The 23,350-nt window shown below is 38.1% G+C and overlaps 1 protein-coding gene across 2 annotated transcripts in view; it reads right to left on the bottom strand.

The window, feature by feature from the left end:
- Positions 1 to 23,350, bottom strand: part of LOC127446828 (TRAF2 and NCK-interacting protein kinase-like) — a 172,211-nt gene that overhangs the window by 89,576 nt on the left and 59,285 nt on the right. For both annotated transcript variants that reach the window (XM_051708094.1, XM_051708095.1), the window contains exons 6-7: positions 20,914 to 21,004; positions 9,970 to 10,100 (exon numbers count right to left, since the gene is read on the bottom strand). In XM_051708094.1, the coding sequence (XP_051564054.1) occupies positions 9,970 to 10,100; positions 20,914 to 21,004 (222 nt within the window). The remainder of the gene's footprint in view (positions 1 to 9,969; positions 10,101 to 20,913; positions 21,005 to 23,350) is intronic.

Here is a 23,350-nt window from a genome sequence, read left to right as displayed (position 1 = left end):
GCAATCCGCATTTTCATCCGTTTGCCTGCAGAAGTGAAGAGATTAAAGATTTCTCTTCCATCTTCAATCAAGTTGACATTTCTGAGTTCTCCGCCAGCCCGCTGAGAATCAACAGCCGTACTGCCCGCCGACAGAGCGAGGAAACGGCCTCCCGTCATCACCTGAGCCTCAAGGAACCGGGTCGGAGTTAAAGGACGGAGGAAAACACATTCTACCTGTGTCCTCAAGTAAGAGGTTTACATCTGGGCAGAGATAGAATATTATAGTGTGTTATTCTTGTGTTTCAAGGTTTTTGTTTGTACAGTTTACGGACCGCCATGTCCACTAATTATTAATACTCAAGGTATTAATTATCACGAATTTGTTTTGCTGTATTGTGGTCCAACCAAATTGGACTGTTGTGCAATTTCGCCATCGCGGGTGAGACAGGTAAACTGAGTTCATCCATTAAAGAGTCAAAAAACGCGGGACTGTTTACGAGCTGTCCACCGCGTCTCTGAGCGATAAACTAACAGCTGCTTTCTCTCCCATGATCGCGAAATCGGCTTTAGGGCTGTCCCTTCTCTCTCTCTCTCTCGTACTAACCACACACACACACACGCACGCGACCCCTCACAAACATTCTGGCACACATTTTTGGCTCGTAGATAGCTTAATGCTAAAGCCCAGCTTTGTCCCTAAGCTATCGTACAAGCGGATACACGCGGTACCTGGTAGACGCCATTGACTGGTTTCTCTCCACCCCCATTCGCGGTCATATTCCCTGGCCGGAAGTCTCGCGTGACATACTCTCCACTAGAGTCACGTCCGCCATTTTGTGCGTGTCCCTCCTTACACACACACACACACACGGTCACACACACACCTTATGTGTTATAGGATTATTTTAGTTTCCATATCTAATCATATCACTGTTTAGTTTGTAGTTTGTAAATCGGAAGTTTAGTGAATGCATTGTATTAATTATTAATTGATATTACTGCATAAATAAACTTTGTTTATATTACAAAGAGAAGCATTTTGGTTTGTTTTGCATACGCCTGTGTCATGCTGACGGGATGTCAGTGCTCGGATTCAAGTCTTCATTCATTGTTTTTTTTTCCCGAAAATCGATATTCTTCAGATGTCGATTTTCCTAAGAAAACAATCTAATATTGAGACTGTTTTACTATCTGGTTATTAGTCCCTGATTCCAGGGTGGTGCCCCGTCAATGTTAATCCTTATTAATATTCTGTTGATTTTTGATAATTGATAATTATCTTTGATGATTACTGAATTTGAATGATCAATAAGCTAGTGTTAATTTTAGTTAATGTTTCATAGATGTTAACAATTAACGATTATCTTTGATAATTGTTGATTTAAAGGATTAAAAAAGCTAACATTGATTCTCATCAATGTTCTATTGATTTTAATAATTAATAATTATCTTTGATAATTATTAATTATTGCTAATAACCAAACTTGCTCCTAAACGTAGCACACTACATTTACTGGAGCCCCATATGAGGTTTTAATGAGTTAGATTCAATTAATTAATTTATTAATTAATAACTAAATAAATAATTATTAATTATTTCTGATAGTAACACTGATCTAAACAACCAGTAAAGCCCTACAGGGCCGTGTTTGGATCTTCCAGCAGGACAATGATCCAAAACAAACATAAAAATAAATAAATAAATAAATAAATACATTTGGTTCACTGACCACAAAATCAAGGTTCTGTCATGGCCATCCCAATCTCCTGACCTGAATTCCATAGAACCCCATTCAGTTCACCTGTGGGGTGAACTATAGAGGAAAGTCCACCAACATGGACCTCTGAATTTTAAGGATCTGGAAAGATTCTGTATGGAGGAATGGTCTCAGATCCCTTGCCATGTGTTCTCCAACCTCATTAGGCATTATAGGAGAAGACTCAGAGCTGTTATCTTGGCATAGAGAGGTTGCACAAAGTATTGAATGAAAGGGTGCCAATAATTGTGCCACACATATATTTGACAAACATGTTTGTTTTTTGATAAAACTTGTGTTGTGTTTGCAATTGTTTGATATCCATTAGAGGATAGATTTTTGTGAATATTGTGAATGAAAGATCAAAAGGAGGGTTATTTTTCACAGCCTTCTTTGCTCATATTTACCAAGGGTGCCAATATTTTTGGCCAAAACTGTATTTTCTGCATATATTTCTCTGTCTTTTCTTCTTATGTCCACCACAAGCTCCTTTGTCTTACTGACGTTGAGGGAGAGGTTGTGCTCCTGACACCAGTGTGTCACAGTGTGCACCTCCTCTCTGTAGGCTGTTTCATCACTGTCAGTGATCAGACCTACCACCGTCGTGTCATCAGCAAACTTAATGATGGCATTGGAGCTATGTGTTGCCACACAGTCATGTGTGTACAGAGAATACAGGAGTGGGCTGAGAACACAGCCCTGTGGGGCTCCAGTGTTGAGGGTCAGTGAGGAGGAGATGTTGCTGCCTATTCTAACCACCTGGCGTCTGCTTGACAGGAAGTCCAGGATCCAGCTGCACAGCGAGCTGTTTAAGCCCAGAGCCCGGAGTTTCTCATCTAGCTTGGAGGGCACTATGGTGTTGAATGCTGAGCTGTAGTCTACAAACAGCATTCTCACATAAGTGTTCCTTTTTTCCAGGTGGGAGAGAGCAGTGTGTATTGTAGATGCAATGGCATCATCAGTGGAGCAGTTGTTGCGGTAAGCAAACTGCAGCGGGTCAAGAGAGAGAGGCAATATAGAGCAGATGTAATCTCTGATTAGTCTCTCAAAGCATTTGCTGATGATGGGGGTCAGAGCAACAGGACACCAGTCATTTAAGCAAGTTATTTTTGATTGTTTTGGAACAGGCACAATGGTGGATGTTTTAAAGCATGTGGGGACTACAGACAACGAGAGCGAAAGGTTGAAAATGTCCGTAAAAACACCAGCCAGCTGGTTCGCGCACGCTCTGATGACGCGGCCCGGAATGCCGTCTGGGCCCGCGGCTTTGCGGATATTCACCCGTCGGAAGGATCGGGTTACATCCGCTACAGAGACGGAGAGTGAACTAACCTCTGTAGCTTCAGCCGCGAGAGCTCTCTCCGCGAGGGCGGTGTTATTTCCCTCGAAACGAGCATAAAAAGTATTTAGCTCATCCGGTAGATAGGCAGCGGTGTTCATGGCGGAGTTTTTATTCCCTTTAAAGTCCGTGATGATGTTAATTCCCTGCCACATGCTTCTAGAGTTGGTGGTGTAAAACTGTCCTTCAATCTTGCTCCTGTACTGGCGTTTTGCGGTGGGCATAACTGGCTTGTTTATGCTCCTCCGCATTCCCGGAATTAACCTGAGAGGTCTTTCGCTCTGTCCGCTCGGTGCACGGAGAACCCCGCGGGTTCAATGGCTGAGTCTGGAATCTCCGCAGACATCCAAGTTTCCGTAAGGCAGATAATGCAGCAGTCCCTTGTATCTCGTTGGAAAGAGATACGCGCTTTCAGCTCGCAGAGCTTGTTATCCAGAGACTGAACATTTGCCAGTAGAATAGTGGGTAGCGGGGGTTGATTTGCGCGGCGTCTTACTCTGATGAGAACGCCAGCTCTGTTTCCCCTTTTCCTCCTGCGTTTCCGCGGCCGCGCTGCCCAGACAAAGGGCTCCGCTTGCGTGTTTGTAAACAGTGGGTCGGCATTGAGAAATGTGAAGTCCGGTTTACGGTGTGAGATTGCTGAACCAATGTCCAAAAGTGTTTGTCTGTCGTAGACAATAAGGCAGACAGCATCCAAGACAAAAAACATAAGAATTGTGAACAAAACAAACAAAACACTACTATGTTGTGTCGGAGCTCGCAACGCAGCAGCCATACTCGGCGCCATCTTGAGTGTGTGTGATAGCAACCGTGTGTGTCATACATGTCTTACATTCTGTGTGTGTGTGTTTATTATTTAAAAACCATTTAAACCGCCCCTATTTCACCATTGCAAAGCCTTTCTATCAAACTAACCGGAGAAGTTACACCCAGTTATCTTGCATTTGCACACGGTATGGACAAAAGTGTCCAGAGTGTTTAATTCTGACATTTATTTAAATGTTGCTTCGAGCATATGGCTGAACCCAAAATTATGTATTAATAAGTCCCCTTTCTGCTGGACAGAGTGGATTGTGAGGGAGGTTAATACGCTCTGTGACCTATATGAGAGTGGAGTGTTGAGATCCTTTGAAAATATGGTTCAACATTTTGGGATTACCAGATCTCAATTCGACAGGTACTTACAGTTGCGCCATCTACTCTGTACCACCTTTGGGAGTAGTATGCAGCCCCCTAAAGTGGCAGATACCCTTGAGGTGGTACTTGCTACTTTTAGAAAAAGATCATGATGCTTCAGCGTATTACTCCTTATTGATCCGGGGTCTTGGGGATGGGGTGTTAACATCATTTAAGAGGTTATGGGAAAAAGATTTGATATTGGAAGATGGGGTGTGGGGAAGGATATTGAAAAATTTTAAGATCATGTCCAGAGATGCAAGGGTTCGCCTTATGCAATTTAAGATATTACACAGTTTCTACTGGACTCCCTCCAGATTATTTAGGCTTGGTCTAAAAGATACACCCACCTGCTGGCGATGCCAGTTGGAGGATGTAGATATAACCCATGCTTTCTGGTCTTAGGATTCAGGAGTTTTGGTTGACGGTCCAGAATTTTGTTTGCGAGGTCCTGCGAGGGCACTCAAATTCTGTTCTGTCCCAGACTTTGTGTGTTGGGGCGTTATATCGATATAACCGATAAATATGTAAAAGTTGGGTCCTCACCAGCGTGATGATTGGGAGACAGATAATTCTGAGGGGATGGAAATCAGCGGACGCTCCCTCTTTTTATGAATGGTGCACCGAATTGGGCAAGGTAGCGTAATTTGAAGGGATGTCGTATAGACGGCTTGGCAGTTCAGATGTATATGACAGGAAATGGGGCAGGTATTTGGCCTTTTTGGAGGGTGCTCAGTGATGGGCAGTGGAGAGAGACATTTTGTTTTGGTATATATATATATTTCTAAAAAAAAATTGTAAAAAAATTTAAACCAACTGTAACACTTTAATTGTATCCATCTTTGCGTGGCTTATCCTCCCTCTCTCTGTAAATAAACAATTACTACATGCATAGGAAGTTTGCATTGTAATGTTTTACAGGCAGTTTTCAGATATACAAGTGGTGGCTGAATGACTAATGTTTACTTTTTTAAATGAGATGTTTTCCTATCAAGTCAATAGGCACACTGGAATGTTTGGGCATACAAATATGGCGGCACAGTGGCTTCAATGTTATCACATAAACAGCAATCTAGTTCTATATTTTAGATCAGTGGGAGTGTCCCTTTTTTTACTTATTATCTTCTAAATGCAAAGTCCAAACGTTATGAAACTAAACTTCGACACAAAGACATTAAGAATGCACGGCAAATTAACTTACATTTTGTGAGAACATGTGGCACTGAAATAAGCTAATTTACATTTTGGCTTATAATTTCAGAACAATAAGTGCTAGAATAAAATGTGTATTACTTCAGTGAACCCAAATCAATTGTTCATATTGATTCCCACTTCTGTCCTAAAAAAACTGCACCAATTTAAAACATTTAAAAAAAACTACTTTGTCGAACTCGTCCTTGTTCACTGTTCACACCAAATCCGTGCCGATTTTGCGAGACAAACCTCTGACGGAAGGTCTATTCTCACAGAGTCCATTGAAACATGAAATGAAAAACTATTTCACTCCTGTTCAGTAGGAGTCACTATTTGCTTTTCTACAAACATTTATACCAGTCTCCTTCCAGCACCTTTAGCTGTTAGAGATTAATTGATTGAATGCTGTTAAAGCATTTATTTACCTAATTCGGCATAACTGTTTCATTATGTTATTCAATGGTGTTGATGCATTTTGAGAGGAGTATATAATCTGTGTTTTTTATGCGAGTGAGACAAGAGTGCTGTTGCATAAATATGTCCTATTTATATCTGCACATGTATTTGTCTACAAGTATCTTCCAAACGGACTCCAGAACTCATTATATCTTTTTATAATGCCTGAATAACATAACACGTGTAAAGTGATATAAATACACGTGGAATAATGTAAGAATAACAGCTTAGTATAAAATGGGATGCATTATATATATATATATATATATATATATATATATATATATATATATATATATATATATATATATATATATATATATATATATACACACATACACACACACACACACACACACATATATATATAAAAGAAAATACTGTCTCACTGCCTTTTCTTTATTTAAATTATTACAATACTTTGTTATATTATCCTTGCAATAAAAATAGCAGTGTGGTTCTGCAATTCGTTTGTCTAAAATGAAATCTTTAAATCTTTTTATGGGATATTTTACTACGAGTTTAGAGCAAACAAATTGCTGAACCTCGCTGCTATTTTTAATGCCATGAGAATATACAGGCACAGTGAATATACAATATATATGCACTGCTGTTCAAAAGTTTGGGGTCACTTGACTGAAATGTTTCTCATGATCTTAAAAACCTTTTGATCTGAAGGCGTATTCTTAAATGTTTCAAATGAGTTTTGTAGACAAAAATATAATTGTGCCAACATATTAATTGATTTCATTACAAAACTAAAATTGTATTTAAAATTTTTTTTTTTTTTTTAAATGGATGACTGACCGAATAATAAAGAAAAGCAGCTAATAAGTGCCAGGCATAGATGGGAACACCTTCAATACTGTTTAAAAAGCATCCCAGGGTGATTCCTCAAGAAGTTGGTTGAGAAAATGCCAAGAGTAAATTTCTGCAAATTCTAGGCAAAGGGTTGTACTTGGAAGATGCTAAAATATAACATAGTTATGATTTTTATAGTCACAACATAATTCCCAGTTCCATTTCTGTTATTACATAGTTTAGATGACTTTACTATTATTCAAAAATTTGAAAAAATAAAGAATAAGTAAGTGACCCTAAACTTTTGACCGGTAGGGTTCATATGCACATTAAGACAAAACACCATAAACAGACTTTCAAAAACAGACCAGATTTATGTTTGCAGTACCAAGTGTTCATGAACTGCAACTATTTATTTTTAAGTATATAATTTTCGGGTGTGTATCAGCTGCATGTCCAATGCTGGTGTTTGCCATCTGATTAGTGCCACCAACACACTGGGTTGAGCAGCTGCAGCGACTGACAAAAATCTCTTATCTCATTGGTCAGTCAGTTAATATCGCAAAAAATTAATAAAATCGAAACACTCTCCATAAAAAAAAAAAAACCTTCGGACTGTCGGAGGACAATTTGTCAAATTTGGTATGAATAGCATCAGAATTCATTACAAAAGCTTGTTCAGAACGAACATTTGCACCGAAAAAACGGGTTTGGTGTGAACAGGCCTTTATATCATATAAAGATACTCGTGACAAAAAGTTATCAAAATAATTTTTATTAATTTCATCGTTCAGCTGATATGAACCAATACATTGTTTTGGTGTGAACTATGGCTACGTTCACACCGTCAGTGTTTGGGATTGACAACCGCATTTACTTACAGGTGTAAGTCTAGAAATGTCCTATTCGTACAACATCTTATAGTAGCGGATTGAATACTGTCTGTATGAACGAATAACCAAAGTCAAGCCCGTATTCTGACAGCTGTAACCAGAGTGACAGTGACTCAAGTAAATATAAAAGATGGCAACATCCATAACACCGGCATGTCTTATCGCAATCGACGCCGTGTTATTAAATAAACAAGTCAAAATGAGGCGCAAGTTCATTCATCAGATCATAATTAACTGACAACAGCTTTGAATGCTTTTTAACCGAGTTAAAAGCGCAGCATGTGTCACGCGGCTCCAGCTTTGGTGAAAGACAACGGTTGGATCTTCGGATGACATGCAGCTCATATATCCGTCTCTACAAGTTAACGAACCCCTTTATGAGTCACACGAGATGTGCGTGTACAGTGCAGCGTGGCTTTCACATTATATGAACATGACAGACAACTAGTTGTCCAGTGCGGTTCTGTTCACACAGCACAGGTTTGGCGAGAATGCGGTTGTGAGACCTGAAAATTTGCGTGTGTCAGTTCGGTTATACAATACCTTTGTCACAATTGTAAATAACCATCCTGTCCTGTGTGTGAATAGTCCTGAATCAAGTTAATCTTAATTGACAGCATTTGTGGCATATTGCTGATTACCACAAAAATTAATTTCGACTAGTCCCTCCTTTTCTTAAAGCAAAAATCGAGGTTACATTGAGGTACTTGCAATGGAAGTGAATGGGGCCAAGTTTGGAGGGTTTAAATGTAGAAATGAGAAGCTTATTTTATAAAAAGCACTTAGCTTAATGCTTCTGTTAAAACGGAGGTTTTATTTTAGCTGTGTGTTCATGGTCGAATTAGGGTTTTATGTCGTCATGGCAACGAAATTGTTTAGTAAGTGATTTTATCACACTTAAAGGGGGACCTATTATGCAAAATTCACTTTTATGTTTGAACATAAATGTGAGTCGGCAGTGCGTACACAACCACTCTACAATGTTAAAAGTCCACCCACTCTTCTTTCTTATATTTCTATTAATCAAAAACAGTGTCTCAAAATGACTGGTTTTGGTATCCGCTCTAAAGTGACGTCACTTTAGAGCAGGCCTCGCCCACGAATGGTGACGGACTCCACCCTATTAACATAGATCCTCCCCTGAGTGATCGACACACAGTCTGCCATTTTTTCCGCGCTGGAGCAGCTACATTGAGAAGAATAATGTCTCAGCTTCATAAGCGTCATACGAGTTCTGTTGTAGGCTGTAAAAGTGAACATAAGAGTCTTCATGTACTTCGGCATCAGAGCCACTGAAGATGTAGTGGACAAGTTTTGTTTTTGAAGAAAATGTTCCCCAAAACATACCAAAATTCGTGTATGTTTGAGCAAATAATTTTACACCAGACTGCTTTGTGAATGAGGGTCAATATAATGCAGGCTTTTCTAAATATTTGATTCTCAAGCATGGATCAGTACCAACTGTTCATGTTCCAGCTTTATATCCTGAAGATATAAGTATCGCACTTTATATTTTGAGAATGTTTGCAAATCGCATGATGCAAGACAACCCCCTTAAATGTCATGTCTCGTTATAGCGCATAGCTAACATCATTACAGTATATTTTTGTGTTGCTCATCCATCGTTGCTAAATGGCTGAAAAAACACCGGTATTTACGGTGTCAGTCATATTGGTTCTGATTTGTTGTTGCTATAGTATCCGAAGCACGAGCTGTTAAGGCACAGCCCTGTTCCGGAAAAGGGGTGGGGAGCAGCAGCTCATTTGCATTTAAAGAGACACACACGAAACAGCGTGTTTTTTGATTCCACCCAAAAAGAGGCATTTACAACATGGTATAATAAATGATCCGTGGGGTATTTTGAGCTGAAACTTCACAGACACATTCTGGGGACACCTGAGACTTATATTACATCTTGTAAAAAGGGGCATAATAGGTCTCCTTTAAATCATATTACCACACATATTTACATCTTGTGGCTATACTTTTAAAACACTGACTATTTTAATGTTTACAGATTGGCCCAATTCCTTTCTATTGTAAGTGCCAAGTCAATGTAACACAGATTTTTGATTTTTTTAAAGGATGAAGAAATGAGACGAAATTAATTTTGTGGTAACTAACATCAACCACAAATGCTATCGATTGAGCTTATCTTGTGTTGAATATTCCTTTAAAATATTTGCACACCAGGAAACCAGCAGAACTTTTCTGGTTTCAGTCTGGTTCTAGTAACTGTCAGTTGAGCCTTACATCAAGAGATTTTTCTTTATTTTTCTTGACATTGTGGTGCTTCTGCTTCCCATACAGACAGTTTGAGAACTGTAAACCTATCCATGTATGGTGTATATGTTTGTCTTTGCAGTAAATACCCTATAGTCATAGGTAGCATCCGGGTTTTCATCGCAGGCAATGACCTCAGGTGCCATCCAGTATGGCGTTCCAATGAAGGTGTTCCTGCGGCCGACAGTTCGATCCAGCTGGGCGCTGACACCAAAGTCCACTGCAGCACAAAAGCCGAGTAATCAGTTTACACACAACACCAAATTACACACAAAACTTCACGCACATATTTCAATAATACTATGAAAATACCATGATCAGTACGTCCTCTGTGATTTACAACATAGCTGGGCAAGTTTCATGTCACTCATATCACTCTACAATCTCTTTCGTCACACATAATACAATAATCCCAACTCAAATCAAATTATTTGGTAAGCAGTCATGTACTGTCATGATTACCCTGTCTGTGTTTATTCTGTGATACTGACTGGCTGGCTGTATCTTATCCTCTACATACAAACTGCTGCTAACTAGTGATCGACCAATATGGTTTTGCCAATGTCTAGAGAGCAGGGGGGCCGATAGGCCGATATAATGACAATATAGTAAATATATGATATCACACAATTTAAAATGGTAGTAAATGACATAAAATTGCTAAAAATTATTTACCACACAAAAACGCAATAAAATACATATTTAAAAATAAAGATTTTGTGTATTTTAGATGGTAGATAGAGACTGGTTTCTGTTTAGTAATCCCATTTTTGTCATTTGTACACACACACATTTATACACACACATATATATATATAAAAACATTAAAGAAGGAATTAATAACAGTGCACACAGTAATCCAGTAACCACGGACAGTAGTAGCAATCACATTTTCTGAGAAAAAGACAGAATCAAACATTAACATTAAAGGAATATTCTCGGTTCAATACAAATTAAGTTCATATCAGCAGCATTTGTGGCATAATGTTGGTTGTGTCAAGAATTTTGTCTTTTCTTGCATTGACTATTGCAATGTACTTCTTGCTTGGGTTTCTAACTACACACTAAATATACTTCAATATGTGCAAAATTCAGCAGTTAGATTCATGTCTAGGGCCAGGACAAGTGATCACATCACTCCTTGGAATCCTTACACTGGCTCCCTGTCAGGTTTCATGTTTTTAAAATTCCGATGCTTACCTACAAGGCTTTGCATGGTTTGGCTCTTCAGTATTTGTCTGAGATTGTAACTCTTTATACCACAAAATTTGATCTCTGCTCCTCCTAAATCTGGTCTTTTAGCTGTTCCTTAGACAGTGCTTTTCCCTTAATATGCTCCTAAACTGTGGAACTCGCTTCCATCTGATTTACATACAAGCACAAATCCTTTGTTTATTTAAATCATATCTTATAACATATTTCAGGAATGCTTTTACTTGATTAATTAGTTTTTGTACCCTTTTTAATTATTAACTGTTTTTAAATACATGTTTATATTGTGTATATTTTATCTGTCTTTTTTATGCTCTTTATTCTTAAATCTAGTTATTTTCTCCATGTAAAGCACCTTGAGAAGCTACCTTTAAAAGGCTTTATATAAAGTTTATTGATTTCCATAAATTATTTTGACTCTTCCCTCCTTTTCTTTAAAATGAGCAAAAATCTGGGTTACATTCAGGCACTTACAACGATTGAATTGTGCCAATTTTTCGAGGGTTTAAAGGCAGAAATGTGAAGCTTATAATTTTATAAAAGCACTTACATTCATTCTTTTGTAAAAACTTGTGTATTATTTGAGCTGTGAAGTTGTTTAAATCAGTGGTTCCCAAACTTTTTTAAACTACAGCTTCCTTTTATAGTTTTTTTTTTCCTCCCACGGCACCCCAACAACTGAAAAATAAATAAATAAAAAAATCTGGGAATGAAAACACTCCTTTATTTAAAAAGTTTAATATTGATGTAAATATGAACAAAATAAATGTAAAAGATTTAGCCTTCAGGGGTTTCTTCTCAACATTGCTTCAAGTTTTTAAGTAATTATTCAAGAGCTAGAAATAAAATAGAGAACAGAGTAAAAAGTGCTTTAACTTTTTCAGTAACATCTGCAATTAAACAAAAAAAATCTGATATATATATAATAACTTAATCTAATGAAAAGTAGAACTATTTAAATTACTGACATAATCTTGACTGAGAAGCAGACCTGTCATTGAAATTTACTGGGGATAGTTCATCCAAAAAAGAAAATTCTCTCATCATTTACTCGCCCTCATGCCATCCCAGATGGGTATGACTTCTTCTGCAGAACACAAACAAAGACTTTTAGAAGAATAATCACCAAAAACACAAGAAGAATGTAAAAGTGAAAGTTAAATGGGAGATTGACTGAACAGGGAGGAGAATTTATATATTACTTAAATATTGATCTGTTCCTCGCCCACACCTATCATATCGCTTCTGAAGACATTGATTTAACCACTAGAGTCATATGGATTACTTTTATGCCGACTTTTGTGATTTTTGGAGCTTCAAAATTTTGGCACCCATTCACTTGCATTGTATGGACCAAAAGAGCTGAGATATTCTTCTAAAAACCTTCATTTGAGTTCTGCAGATGAAAGAAAGTCATACACATCTGGTATTTCATAGGGGTGAGTAAATGATGAGAGAATTTTCATTTTTGGGTGAACTATTCTTTTAAAAAGGTACAAAAGTTATCCTGCCAAGGAATGTGAGTGATTTTCTCTTTTTCTTGCCAACATTGTTGTTTTATTAATATTAACATTAGGCTTAAAACAGCTGCACCAGGTATATTAGGCTTAAAACAGCTGCACCAGGTACATTTACAAATCAAAAAGATTGAATATTTTTAGATAAGATTTTTGTCCTGTCTGCATTCCGTTATTACTACATTAACATTAAATGGCAGTGTTCACAACATGTTAAGGTGGCGCAGATTTCTATCCCGTCTATTTACACACTGACGGGCTGTGTTTAAATTCATATCGCATCAAGAGGGGCATTTTTACTAAGAAACACATTTAAATGTTCACGCACACAGCTGCATTCACCACGAGCACTCTATACGCATGTGAGAATTTGAAAGCAGCCGACTGAAGTCAAACAGCGCACAGGTATGGAATTGAGTCAGTACTCGCTACTGCCGGTACTTTTAACAGGTGGCCATTAAAACTTTAAACTGTGTAAGATTTTGTGGCTTTTTAACGGATTATGGCGGAATGTCGTCATGGCAACAAAGTTGTAAAATTGGATGTAACTTTACAAAGAAAAGGATAGCAAGCAATTTTTAACACTAAAATCATGTAAACACACATACTGTTTATGTCTTGTGGCTATACTTTTGAAACAGTGAGTATTGTAATGTTTACGGATTGGCCCCATTTAGAATCAGAAAGAGCTTTATTGCCAAGTATGCTTACACACACACAAGGAATTTGTCATGTTGACAGAAGCTTCCAATGCAAAGAGAATGCAACCATATATACATACAGTTGAAGTCAGAAATTTACATACACCTTAGCCAAATATATATAAATGTTTTTCACAATTCCTGACATTTAATTGTAGAAAACATTCCCTGTCTTAGGGCAGTTAGGATCACTACTTTATTTTAGGAATGTGAAATGTCAGAATAATAGTAGAGAGAATAATTTATTTCAGCTTTTAATTCTTTCATCACATTCCCAGTGGCTCAGAAGTTTACATACACTTTTTGTTAGTATTTGGTAGCATTGCCTTAAAATAGTTTAACTTGGGTCAAACATTTTGGGCAGCCATCCACAAGCTTCTCACAATAAGTTGCTGGAATGTTGGCCCATTCCTCCAGATAGAACTGGTGTAACTGAGTCAGGTTTGTAGGCCTCCTTGCTCGCACACATTTTTTCAGTTCTGCCCACAAATCGGATTTAGGTCAGGGCTTTGTGATGGCCACTCCAATGGCCTTAAGCCATTTTGCCACAACTTTAGAGGTATGGGGTCATTGTCTATTTGGAAGACCCATTTGCGTCCAAGCTTTAACTTCCTGGCTTATGTCTTGAGATATTGCTTCAATATATCCACATAATTTTCCTTCCTCATGATGCCATCTCTTTTGTGAAGTGCACCAGTCCCTCCAGCAGCAAAGCACCCCCACAACATGATGCTGCCACCCACATGCTTCACGGTTGGAATGGTGTTCTTCGGCTTGTAAGCCTCACCCTTTTTCCTCCAAACATAACAATGGTCATTATGGCCAAACAGTTCAATTTTTGTTTCATCAGACCAGAGGACATTTCTTCATAAAGTAAAATCTTTGTCCCCATGTGCACTTGCAAACTGTAGTCTGGTTTTTTTATGCCAGTTTTGGAGCAGTGGCTTCTTCCTTGCTCAGCAGCCTTTCAGGTTATGTTGATATAGGACTTGGTTTACTGTAGATATAGATAATGGTCTACCTGTTTCCTACAGCATCTTCATAAGGTCCTTTGCTATTGTTCTGGGATTGATTTGCACTTTTTGCACCAAACTACGTTCATCTCTAGGAGACAAAATATGTCTCCTTCCAGAGCGGTATGATGGCTGCGTGGTCCCATAGTGTTTATACTTGCGTACTATTGTTTGTACAGATGAACGTGGTACCTTCAGGCATTTGGAAATTACTCCAAGGATGAACCAGACTTGTGGAGGTCCACAATTTTTTTTCTGAGGTCTCGGCTAATTTCTTCTGATTTTCCCATGATGTCAAGCAAAGAGGCACTGAGTTTGAAGGTAGGCCTTAAAATACATCCACAGGTACACCTCCAATTTAGTACACCTCCTATCAGAAGCTAATTGGCTAATTGTCTGAAGGCTTGACATAATTTTCTGGTATTTTCCAAGCTGCTTTAAAGGCACAGTTAACTTAGTGTATGTAAACTCCTGACCCACTGGAATTGTGATTAAAGTGAAACAATCTGTCTGTAAACAATTGTTGGAAAAATTACTTGTCATGCACCAAGTAGATGTCCTAAACGACTTGCCAAAACTATAGTTTGCTAATATTAAATCTGTGGAGTTTTAATGACTTCAGCCTAAGTGTATGTAAACTTCTGACTTCAACTGTACATACATATACATTTAAACATATATACATATAGTGACATAAAAATAAAAGATAAGATATAACAGATTAAAAAAAAAGAGATATATACAATAGAGCAATAATGTTGTTCGAATATTTTATATACAGATATACAGTTATGTGCAGGTGATGTAATATATTGAAGAGGTAGGATATGTTAAAGAATATAAGTGAAATAAGGATATAAGTAGGAACTGATGGATTGAATATTGCACATGGTTGTATTGACAAAAGGAAAGTATTCGGAGGCAGTTTTAACTGTTCATGAGGTGGATGGCCTGAGGGAAAAAAACTGTTCCTGTGTATGGCTGTTCTGGTGCTCAGTGCTCTATAGCGCCAGCCAGAGGGCAACAGTTCGAAAAGAAGTGTGCTGGGTGAATGTGGTCAAGAGTGATTTTACCAGCCCTTTTCCTCACTCTGGATGTGTACAGTTCTAGCAGGGTGGGTAGGGGAACACCAATAATCATCTCAGCAGTAGGTGATAGTGCCCAGGAACCTGAATGACTCCACTGCTGCCACAGTGCTTTTCAGAATGGTGAGTGAGGTTAATGTTAGGGTGTTCCTCCTAAAGTCCACTATCATCTCCACTGTTTCGAGCATGTTCAACTCCAAGTTGTTTTGACTGCACCAGATGGCCAGCTGTTCAACTTCTCTTCTGTATGCAGACTCATCGTCATCTTGGAGTGTAGTGTCGTCCGCAAACTTCAGTAGCTTGACAAGAGGGGTCCTTGGCGGTGCAGTCACTTGTGTACAGGGAGAAGAGTAGTGGGGAGAAGTACACATCCCTGGGGGGCACCAGTATTGACTGTACATGTGCTGGAGGTGAATTTCACCATTCTCACTAGCTGCTGCCTGTCCATCAGAAAGCTGGTGATCCACTGACAGATAGAGGCAGGAACAGAGAACTGGGTTAATTTAGCCCATAGGAGAGCGGGGTTGATGGTGTTAACCCTCTGGTGTCTGAGGGTGTTTTGGGCCCTGGAGAAGTTTTGACTTGTCTTGACATTTGTGCTTTTTTCAGTTGCTTAAAAACATATTAATGGCTAAAGTCTGATAACACTGTATTCAGCACAAACTGGGCTACAATAATATGTGAACAACATGTATGTACATGTTAGTATTTTTGAGAAAATAACGTTTATGCATGTTTTTTGAAAAAACAAAAATTATAAGTCACTGAAATAAGGCCATATATCACATACTAAACATTTGTTCCCAAGACTTTTGAGAACTGGACCTTGTAGCCTACAGTTTGTGCTACAAAAATGATGTGAAACCATCCTGATCACTTATTCATACAAAACAATATAGTCTTAACTTTTGTAAGACACTTTTAGTGTTAGAAAGGCCATATGCGAGGAGGCGTGGATGATCATGAATATTGATGTGATTCACACCTGAGGAGACAAAGACCCCTCCCCTGAGAGAGAATGAATGTGAGGAGACTTAATGATTGAATGTATTATCTGACTATACATTTTCTTTACATAGACTTTACTTAAAAACTTTAGACCTACACTACTGTATAAAAGTTTATAGATCTGTAAGATTTTTTTGTTTTTAAAATAAGTCTCTTCTGCTCACCAAGGCTGCATTTATTCGATCCAAAATACAGCAAAAACAGCGATATTGTGAAATATTTTTACAATTTAAAATAACTGTTTTCTATTTGAATATATTGTTAAATGCAATTTATTCCTGTGATCAAAGCTAAATTTTCAGCATCATTACTGCAGTCTTCAGTGTCACATGATCCTTCAGAAATCATTCAAATATGCTGATTTTCTAATATGGGCATATTTATAACACATTTTACACATTTACACCCGAACAGATATTTGCAAGCACAAGCTTTGTTGATGATAATGAAGCAGCATAAACACTAGTTAAAATATAATCTAAACATTCATATTATTTTTATATCATATTACATATCATATTTATATCATACAGCATACAATTTAAATACCTGCTTTAGCCAAAACAACATTTAAATGTAACTAAATCTTGCCTATTGGGACATATTTCAAATTTCAATACTTTGAATACTGGCTGGTAAGTCTGGAAATAGTCCAACTAGTAAAATATGAACATGTTTATATAAAATAGCATGTCAACTAATGTAAGTAAAACTAAGTGACTTACTCATTCGGAATTGTATCCTCGACTGGATCAAATCTCTCTTCAAAACGCAATTCCCGCTCTTCTTCTGAGGAAAATGTGAACTCTTCGTCACTACCCAGGACCATCCGTAGAGCTTCCTCACATGTGTAGCGTGCCATCTTCCAAACGTGCAGGAAAGTGAATGAATCAGATGATGAACTTGATGTTTTTAAAGGCATTGTTGGGGGCATTTACCATTTGCATTGATCGCCTCAGCACATTACCGTATGAATAGCGCGCTCTGCTGGTGGGTGTGATCTCATTAGCGATAATGAGCTAAGCCAGGAGAAACTGTACATCGCTTTGTTTCATACAGATTACATTGCAGGAGAATATTTGTTTTACATTTTAATTGTTTTATTTAAAAGTAGACATTTGAGACATGGAGACACAGACGGCTAAAAGCGCACCCTGTTTAAGGTTTTGTTGTGAGTGTACCCAAATAAAAGTAAACCCTTTATAGTTTCTAATGATGTCTTACACTTATCTGTATGCCCAAAAATGACAGAGTATTTTAAGTTGTTTCTGCAGTTATGCAGAAAAAATCCAGCAGGACGCGCCGGCGCGTCTGTTGACCCCAGAGGGTTAATGCTGCTAGATTATAACGTGATGGCTCATGACTTATTGAATCATAATATGTGTCACTGTGCATTTCTTATTGTGAAGAAAATTGGCAATACGCAGCTTTATTAATAAGAGTGAGTTTGTTTTTTTATGAGTTAAAGATGGGTTGAAGTGAACAGAAAGGTGAGAGAGAGTAGTCTTTGCCCCATTACACACTGAAACAATATATGTTTTTGATTTGTTTTGGCTTGTTTTCCAATATAATTATCTAAATCTCCTTTAAAACAACATACATTTTCTTTAGCAGCTATACTGCAGAAGAAAAAATTGTTATCTGAGAATGTTGAATAAAATATTAAAAATACAAATATTTTAAAATATCTAAAATTCCTTTTAAAAAAGATGCATTCATGAGAAGCAGCATATAAGATATTGAGACTTGCTTTTAGAGAATAGATCTTGAATATAAGTATATTTTGTCTTTACTGAACTCGCAGAAGTATAACCAAGTGAAAAATACACATATACAAAATACACTTATATTTAAGATACATTCTCTTAAAGAAAGTCTAAATATATGTTGCTTCTCAAGTAAATGTATCTTATTTTAAAGATTTGTAGACTATTTTAAAATGGAAAACAAGACAAAAACACTTGATAACAGGATTTTTGCAGTGAATTTCTTTACTGAATTAAACTTAATAAAAAGTATTTTTTCCCCTTTAATTCAGTGAATGTCATTTAGAGGTATTTTTAAAAGATGATTTTGTCCTCTTTATTGTTAGTGAGCACGTTTAATACAACCTTTTAACCCAAGGCACAAGCTGAATAATTGGTTAAGAGCTAATGATTCATCATTGCAATAATCGCTGAATAGTTGAATAATCGTTCTAATAATCATTAGATTAATTGTTTATCAAAACAATCGTTAATTGCAGCCAAAGTCTGTAATCATTAAGTCCTGTGATTTTGGGTTTCTTTGGGACAGGGATGATTGTGGAGTGTTTGAAGCAGCAGGGAACTTCACTTCAGTGATCTGTTGAAGATATGTATGAAGATGGGGCCAGCTTGTCAGCACAGGATTTTAGACAAGTGGGTGAAACACCATCTGAGCTCTATGCTCTTCTTGTCTTCTGTTTCTGGAAGACCCAGCACACATCCTCTTCACAGAGCTTAAGTGCAGATTGAGTAGCAGGAGGGTGGAGGAGGGGGGTTGCTGGAGGTGTTAGTGTTTGTGTGAAGTGAAGGTCAAAGGAGGTGTGGGGTGTATGACTTGGCTTTTCAAATCTACAGTAAAACCTATTTAGGTTGTCAGCCAGTTGTTGATTCCCTACAGGGTTGGGGTGTCTTGTAGTTTGTAAAGTCTTTCAGCCTCTCCACACTGATGCAGGGTAGTTAGCTGAAAACAGTTTTTTTAGCTTTTCAGAATAACTACTTTCAGCCACTCTAATCTCCTTTGTCAGTCTGTTTTTGGCCTGACAGTACAAGATTTTATCCCTACTTCAGCAAGCACCCTCTTTGGCCTGACGAAGTTTTGCCTGAGTTTAGCTGTAAACCATGGTTTGTCGTTGTTGTATGTTAAATAAGTCCTAGTAGGAATGCACATATCCTCACAGAAACTGATATATGATGTCACAGTATCTGTGAGTTTGTCCAGGTCTGTGGCTGCAGCCTCAAAAACACTCCAATCAGTGCAGTCAAAGCAGACTTGTAGTTCCAGCTCAGCTTCATTGGTCCATCTTTTTACAGTCCTTACTACAGGTTTAGCTGATTTTAGTTTCTGCCTGTAGATTGGAAGATGATGAACCAGGCAATGATCAGAGTCCCAAAGATGCTCGAGGGACAGCGATATGCATCCTTTATTGTTGTGTAGCAATGATCTAGTGTATTTCTGTCTGGTGGGACATGTAATGTGCTGTCTGTATTTGGGCAGTTCACGTGTGAGATTTGCCTTGATAAAATCTTAAAGAATAATAAGTGAGTCCGGGTATTGTTGTTCCATGTCTGTGATGTGATCAGCCCACTGTCGCAGTGCTGCACTCACACACGCATGTGGAGGAATATAAACACTCGCAAGAATACAAGAAGAAAACTCCCGCGGCAAGTAGAAAGGCTTACAGTTTATGAAGAGAGACTCTAAATTAGGACAGCACATCTTCTTCAGTGTTGTTACATCTGTACACCAACATTCGTTGTTGATGTAAAAACACGTTCCACCGCCTCTCGTTTTCTCCGTTAACTCCGCAGTGCGATGCGCTCTTAACAGCTGGAAGCCTGGTAGATGTAATTGGCTGTCTGGAATGGCTTCACTCAGCCAGGTTTCCGTGAAGCACAATGCAGCAGAAGTCCATATTTTTGGGGGTGAGGAGAAGTAATTTGTCCGTTTTGTTAGGAAGAGAGCGGAGATTCCCTAGATGGATGCTTGGCAGCACGGTTCGAAATCCGCTCTGTCGGAGCTTGACCAGTGCGCCGGCTCGGTTCCCACGTTTGCGTCTTTTAACACGATTGTACAGCGAAGCTGCTCCTCCAACTAAAATGTCCAACAGAATGTCCGAATAATTAAAAACCGGTAAAAGATTGTCTGGCGTGTGCTGCTGAATATTCAGCAGCTCGTATCTGGTCAAACTGATTGAAAATAAATGACTAAACACAGGACAAACAAACAAAAACAGCAAAAGAACTGGAGGGCTCATACTGAGGCGGTCATCCGCTGTGCCATCTTAGGAAGAATCACTTCCATTGTAAGTGCCTCACTGTAACCCAGATTTTTGCTTTTTAAATAAGAGGGATGGGTCGAAATGACTTTTTGTGGTAATAAACATTATGCCACAAATGATGTCGATTGAGCTTAACTTGTATTGAATCCGGAATATTCCCTTAGTAGTGGCAAATTGCATACAGAGGGTTCCCACTCTTTCATGAACACCAGATTCAAGGACTTGATTTCAGTCATTTTTTATTTATAATAGCATAACAGCTTGTCTACAGTATAGGAGCGCCGTGTCATGTTGTGAACGCTAAATGGTTCACACTGGATGCTGTTAATGCAAAATATGATACAATGTAAATAATATAGAAAACCGGATACATTATACAAGATGTATTCTATTACAAACCCAAACCAGTGTATTCCATTGCAAAGCAATGCACACAGTGTAGAGCACACAGACTGAATGGATGTATTTCTTACCTAATTTGACTTCAGCATTTTCAGTGAGCAACACGTTTTGCCCTTTAATGTCTCTGTGAATGACGTGATGGGCGTGCAGGTGAGCCAAACCCTAAACCAGAAAACACATACACACCACGTCAGTCATTGTGTGTAACAGTCTGTTAAAGTGTTTTGATCAGAGATGACCAAACCAGGGCCCGCAGGCCAATTTGACCTTTGATTTGGCCCGCCTTGACGTATATGACAAGAGGAAAAAAAAATATATCTAAAAAAAAAAATAAAAAAATTTGCTATTGACTCAGCTTTTTATTGCATTCATTTAGCAGATTGCAGAGTAATGTTTTTTTATATAAAGAAATCATAAAGGAGAAGAACCAGGGTAACTTTCATATTTTAATATAATACAGTTTTAATACAGTGGGATTGCGCACAATTTTAATAATTCCTGCAAGTAAGCTGGAAATCGAGCAAGCTCACAGGGTTCCTGTTCGGCGATCCGCAGGAGGAGACAGGCCCCGATAAATTCTGGCCAAATTTCTGAGATCATCCAATAAAGATCTTGTGTTATGCGAGGCGAGGAAGTAAAGGAAGGCTTTATTGGAAGAACCACAGCATTTTCTTGTTCCCAGACTTTGCGAATTCGACAAGAGAAAAACGTGATAATCTCAAAAGATTATGGGAGAAAGATTTAAACTCAGTATTGGAGGAGGGAGTGCTCTAAAAAATGTCAAGTCTACATCTAGAGATACAAGAGTGTGCCTTATGCAGTTTAAGATTTTATAGATTCTATTGGACCCCCTCTAGATTGTATAGGCTTGGTCTTAAAGACACACCCACCTGCTGGAGATGCCAATCAGAAGATGGGGACACAACCCATGTTCGCTGGTGGTGTGTTAAGATCCAAGAATTTTGGTTGAGGTTTCAGAGTTTTATGTGTGATGTACTGGGCACTCAAATTTCATTTTGCCCCAGACTCTGTATTTTTGGCGATGGGGCGGTCATTAACATAGGGGATAAATGCATAAAAAATTGGGTCCTAGCCAGTGTTATGATCGGCAGACAGATCATTCTTAGGTGATGGAAGTCGGCTGGAGCGCCCTCGTTTCAAGAGTGGTGCACAGAGATGGGCAGGGTAGTGGCATTCGAGGAAATGTCATGTAGAAGGATAGGCAACTTAGATTCATTTAATAAAAAATGGGGCAGCTATTTGGTCCTTTTGGGAGGGGCAGTGGAGAGAGAAGTGTAGTTTTAAATATGCGTGATTATTATATATTTTTTATAAATATATTTGTCTTTTCTTTTTTGTTGCGTGTATACTCAAGTTTGACCACAGGGATATTTGTTGAGGGTCAGGGTGGGGTTGGGGATTGGGAGGGGTAAAGGGAATAATTGGGGGTTCAGTGTTGATTCTGTGAATATATGTTTTGCTTTTCTGTGTCAATTGTTTGAATCAATAAAAAGTGTTAATCGGAAAAATTATTCCTGCAAGTTCAATGTCCATAATACTGGAAATTACCGCACACTTTTATTCACTTTACAGTGCAGCTGCGAATCAGTAAACCAATAGATACAGATGAACAAATCAAACCAATAAACTTGTTTTTGTATCAAACTGTAACTCCAGAAGCTGCGCGAGTAAATCAGCTTTGTCTCTCACTTTCTCTCTCGTGCAGCTGTCAGCAGTGTCAGAAGTGTAAGAGTGCGCAGTGAGGAAGTGCTTTGTCGCATAGTTACTAAAGATGTTACAGATGTATAAACCTTTCTAAACCTGTTAATTCCACACGCAAATGGCATTATACTGTGCCTCTGTAAGCGAGCGACGCGATAAAACAATATTGTTCCTGTTTATAATCATAAAAGCTGTTAACATTGCGTGACGTTGAAGCGATATAGTTTTGCTACCATTCATATCTTCACGCTCCCTTATTAGTCATAATGTAGCACATTTGCAAGAAAGGCAGAAATAGCAAAAATTATTTGTGTAATGTACCAGCTGCATGATGAAGAGAGATGCATAAACACCTGTTATATCTCTCATCTCCATCTCTAGTTTCATCCAGGGTCAGAAATTAAAGGGGGCTCTAGGCAAACAAAATTCCCTGCAATCGGATATAGTTCCAAATACATACATCGCGATCATCATTTGAATTTTTGTTGAACATTGTTTGTTTTGTGGCGTCCGTTGTGCAGATGTTACCGAGTCAGTGGCTGATGCTCGCACCAATTTGCTTCTCATACTCCATCAATTTGGTGTTGTGCTCCCACGTTAAAATTAACAAATGCTACAATGTAGTTAATAATATTATTAACAAAAATAATATCTTGATGTTATACCCTTGATGTTAAATAAAATGTTATTAATGTTAAGCCTACAATAATAATTTTACAAAACATTAACCACTTTTAGTGTATGAATCATATATCTGACTAATGTTCATTGTTAAATGTTTATTTT

The sequence above is a fragment of the Myxocyprinus asiaticus genome, chromosome 10 (assembly GCF_019703515.2).
Source record: "Myxocyprinus asiaticus isolate MX2 ecotype Aquarium Trade chromosome 10, UBuf_Myxa_2, whole genome shotgun sequence".
NCBI lineage: Eukaryota > Metazoa > Chordata > Actinopteri > Cypriniformes > Catostomidae > Myxocyprinus > Myxocyprinus asiaticus.
This window is presented reverse-complemented; position numbering and strand designations above follow the sequence as displayed.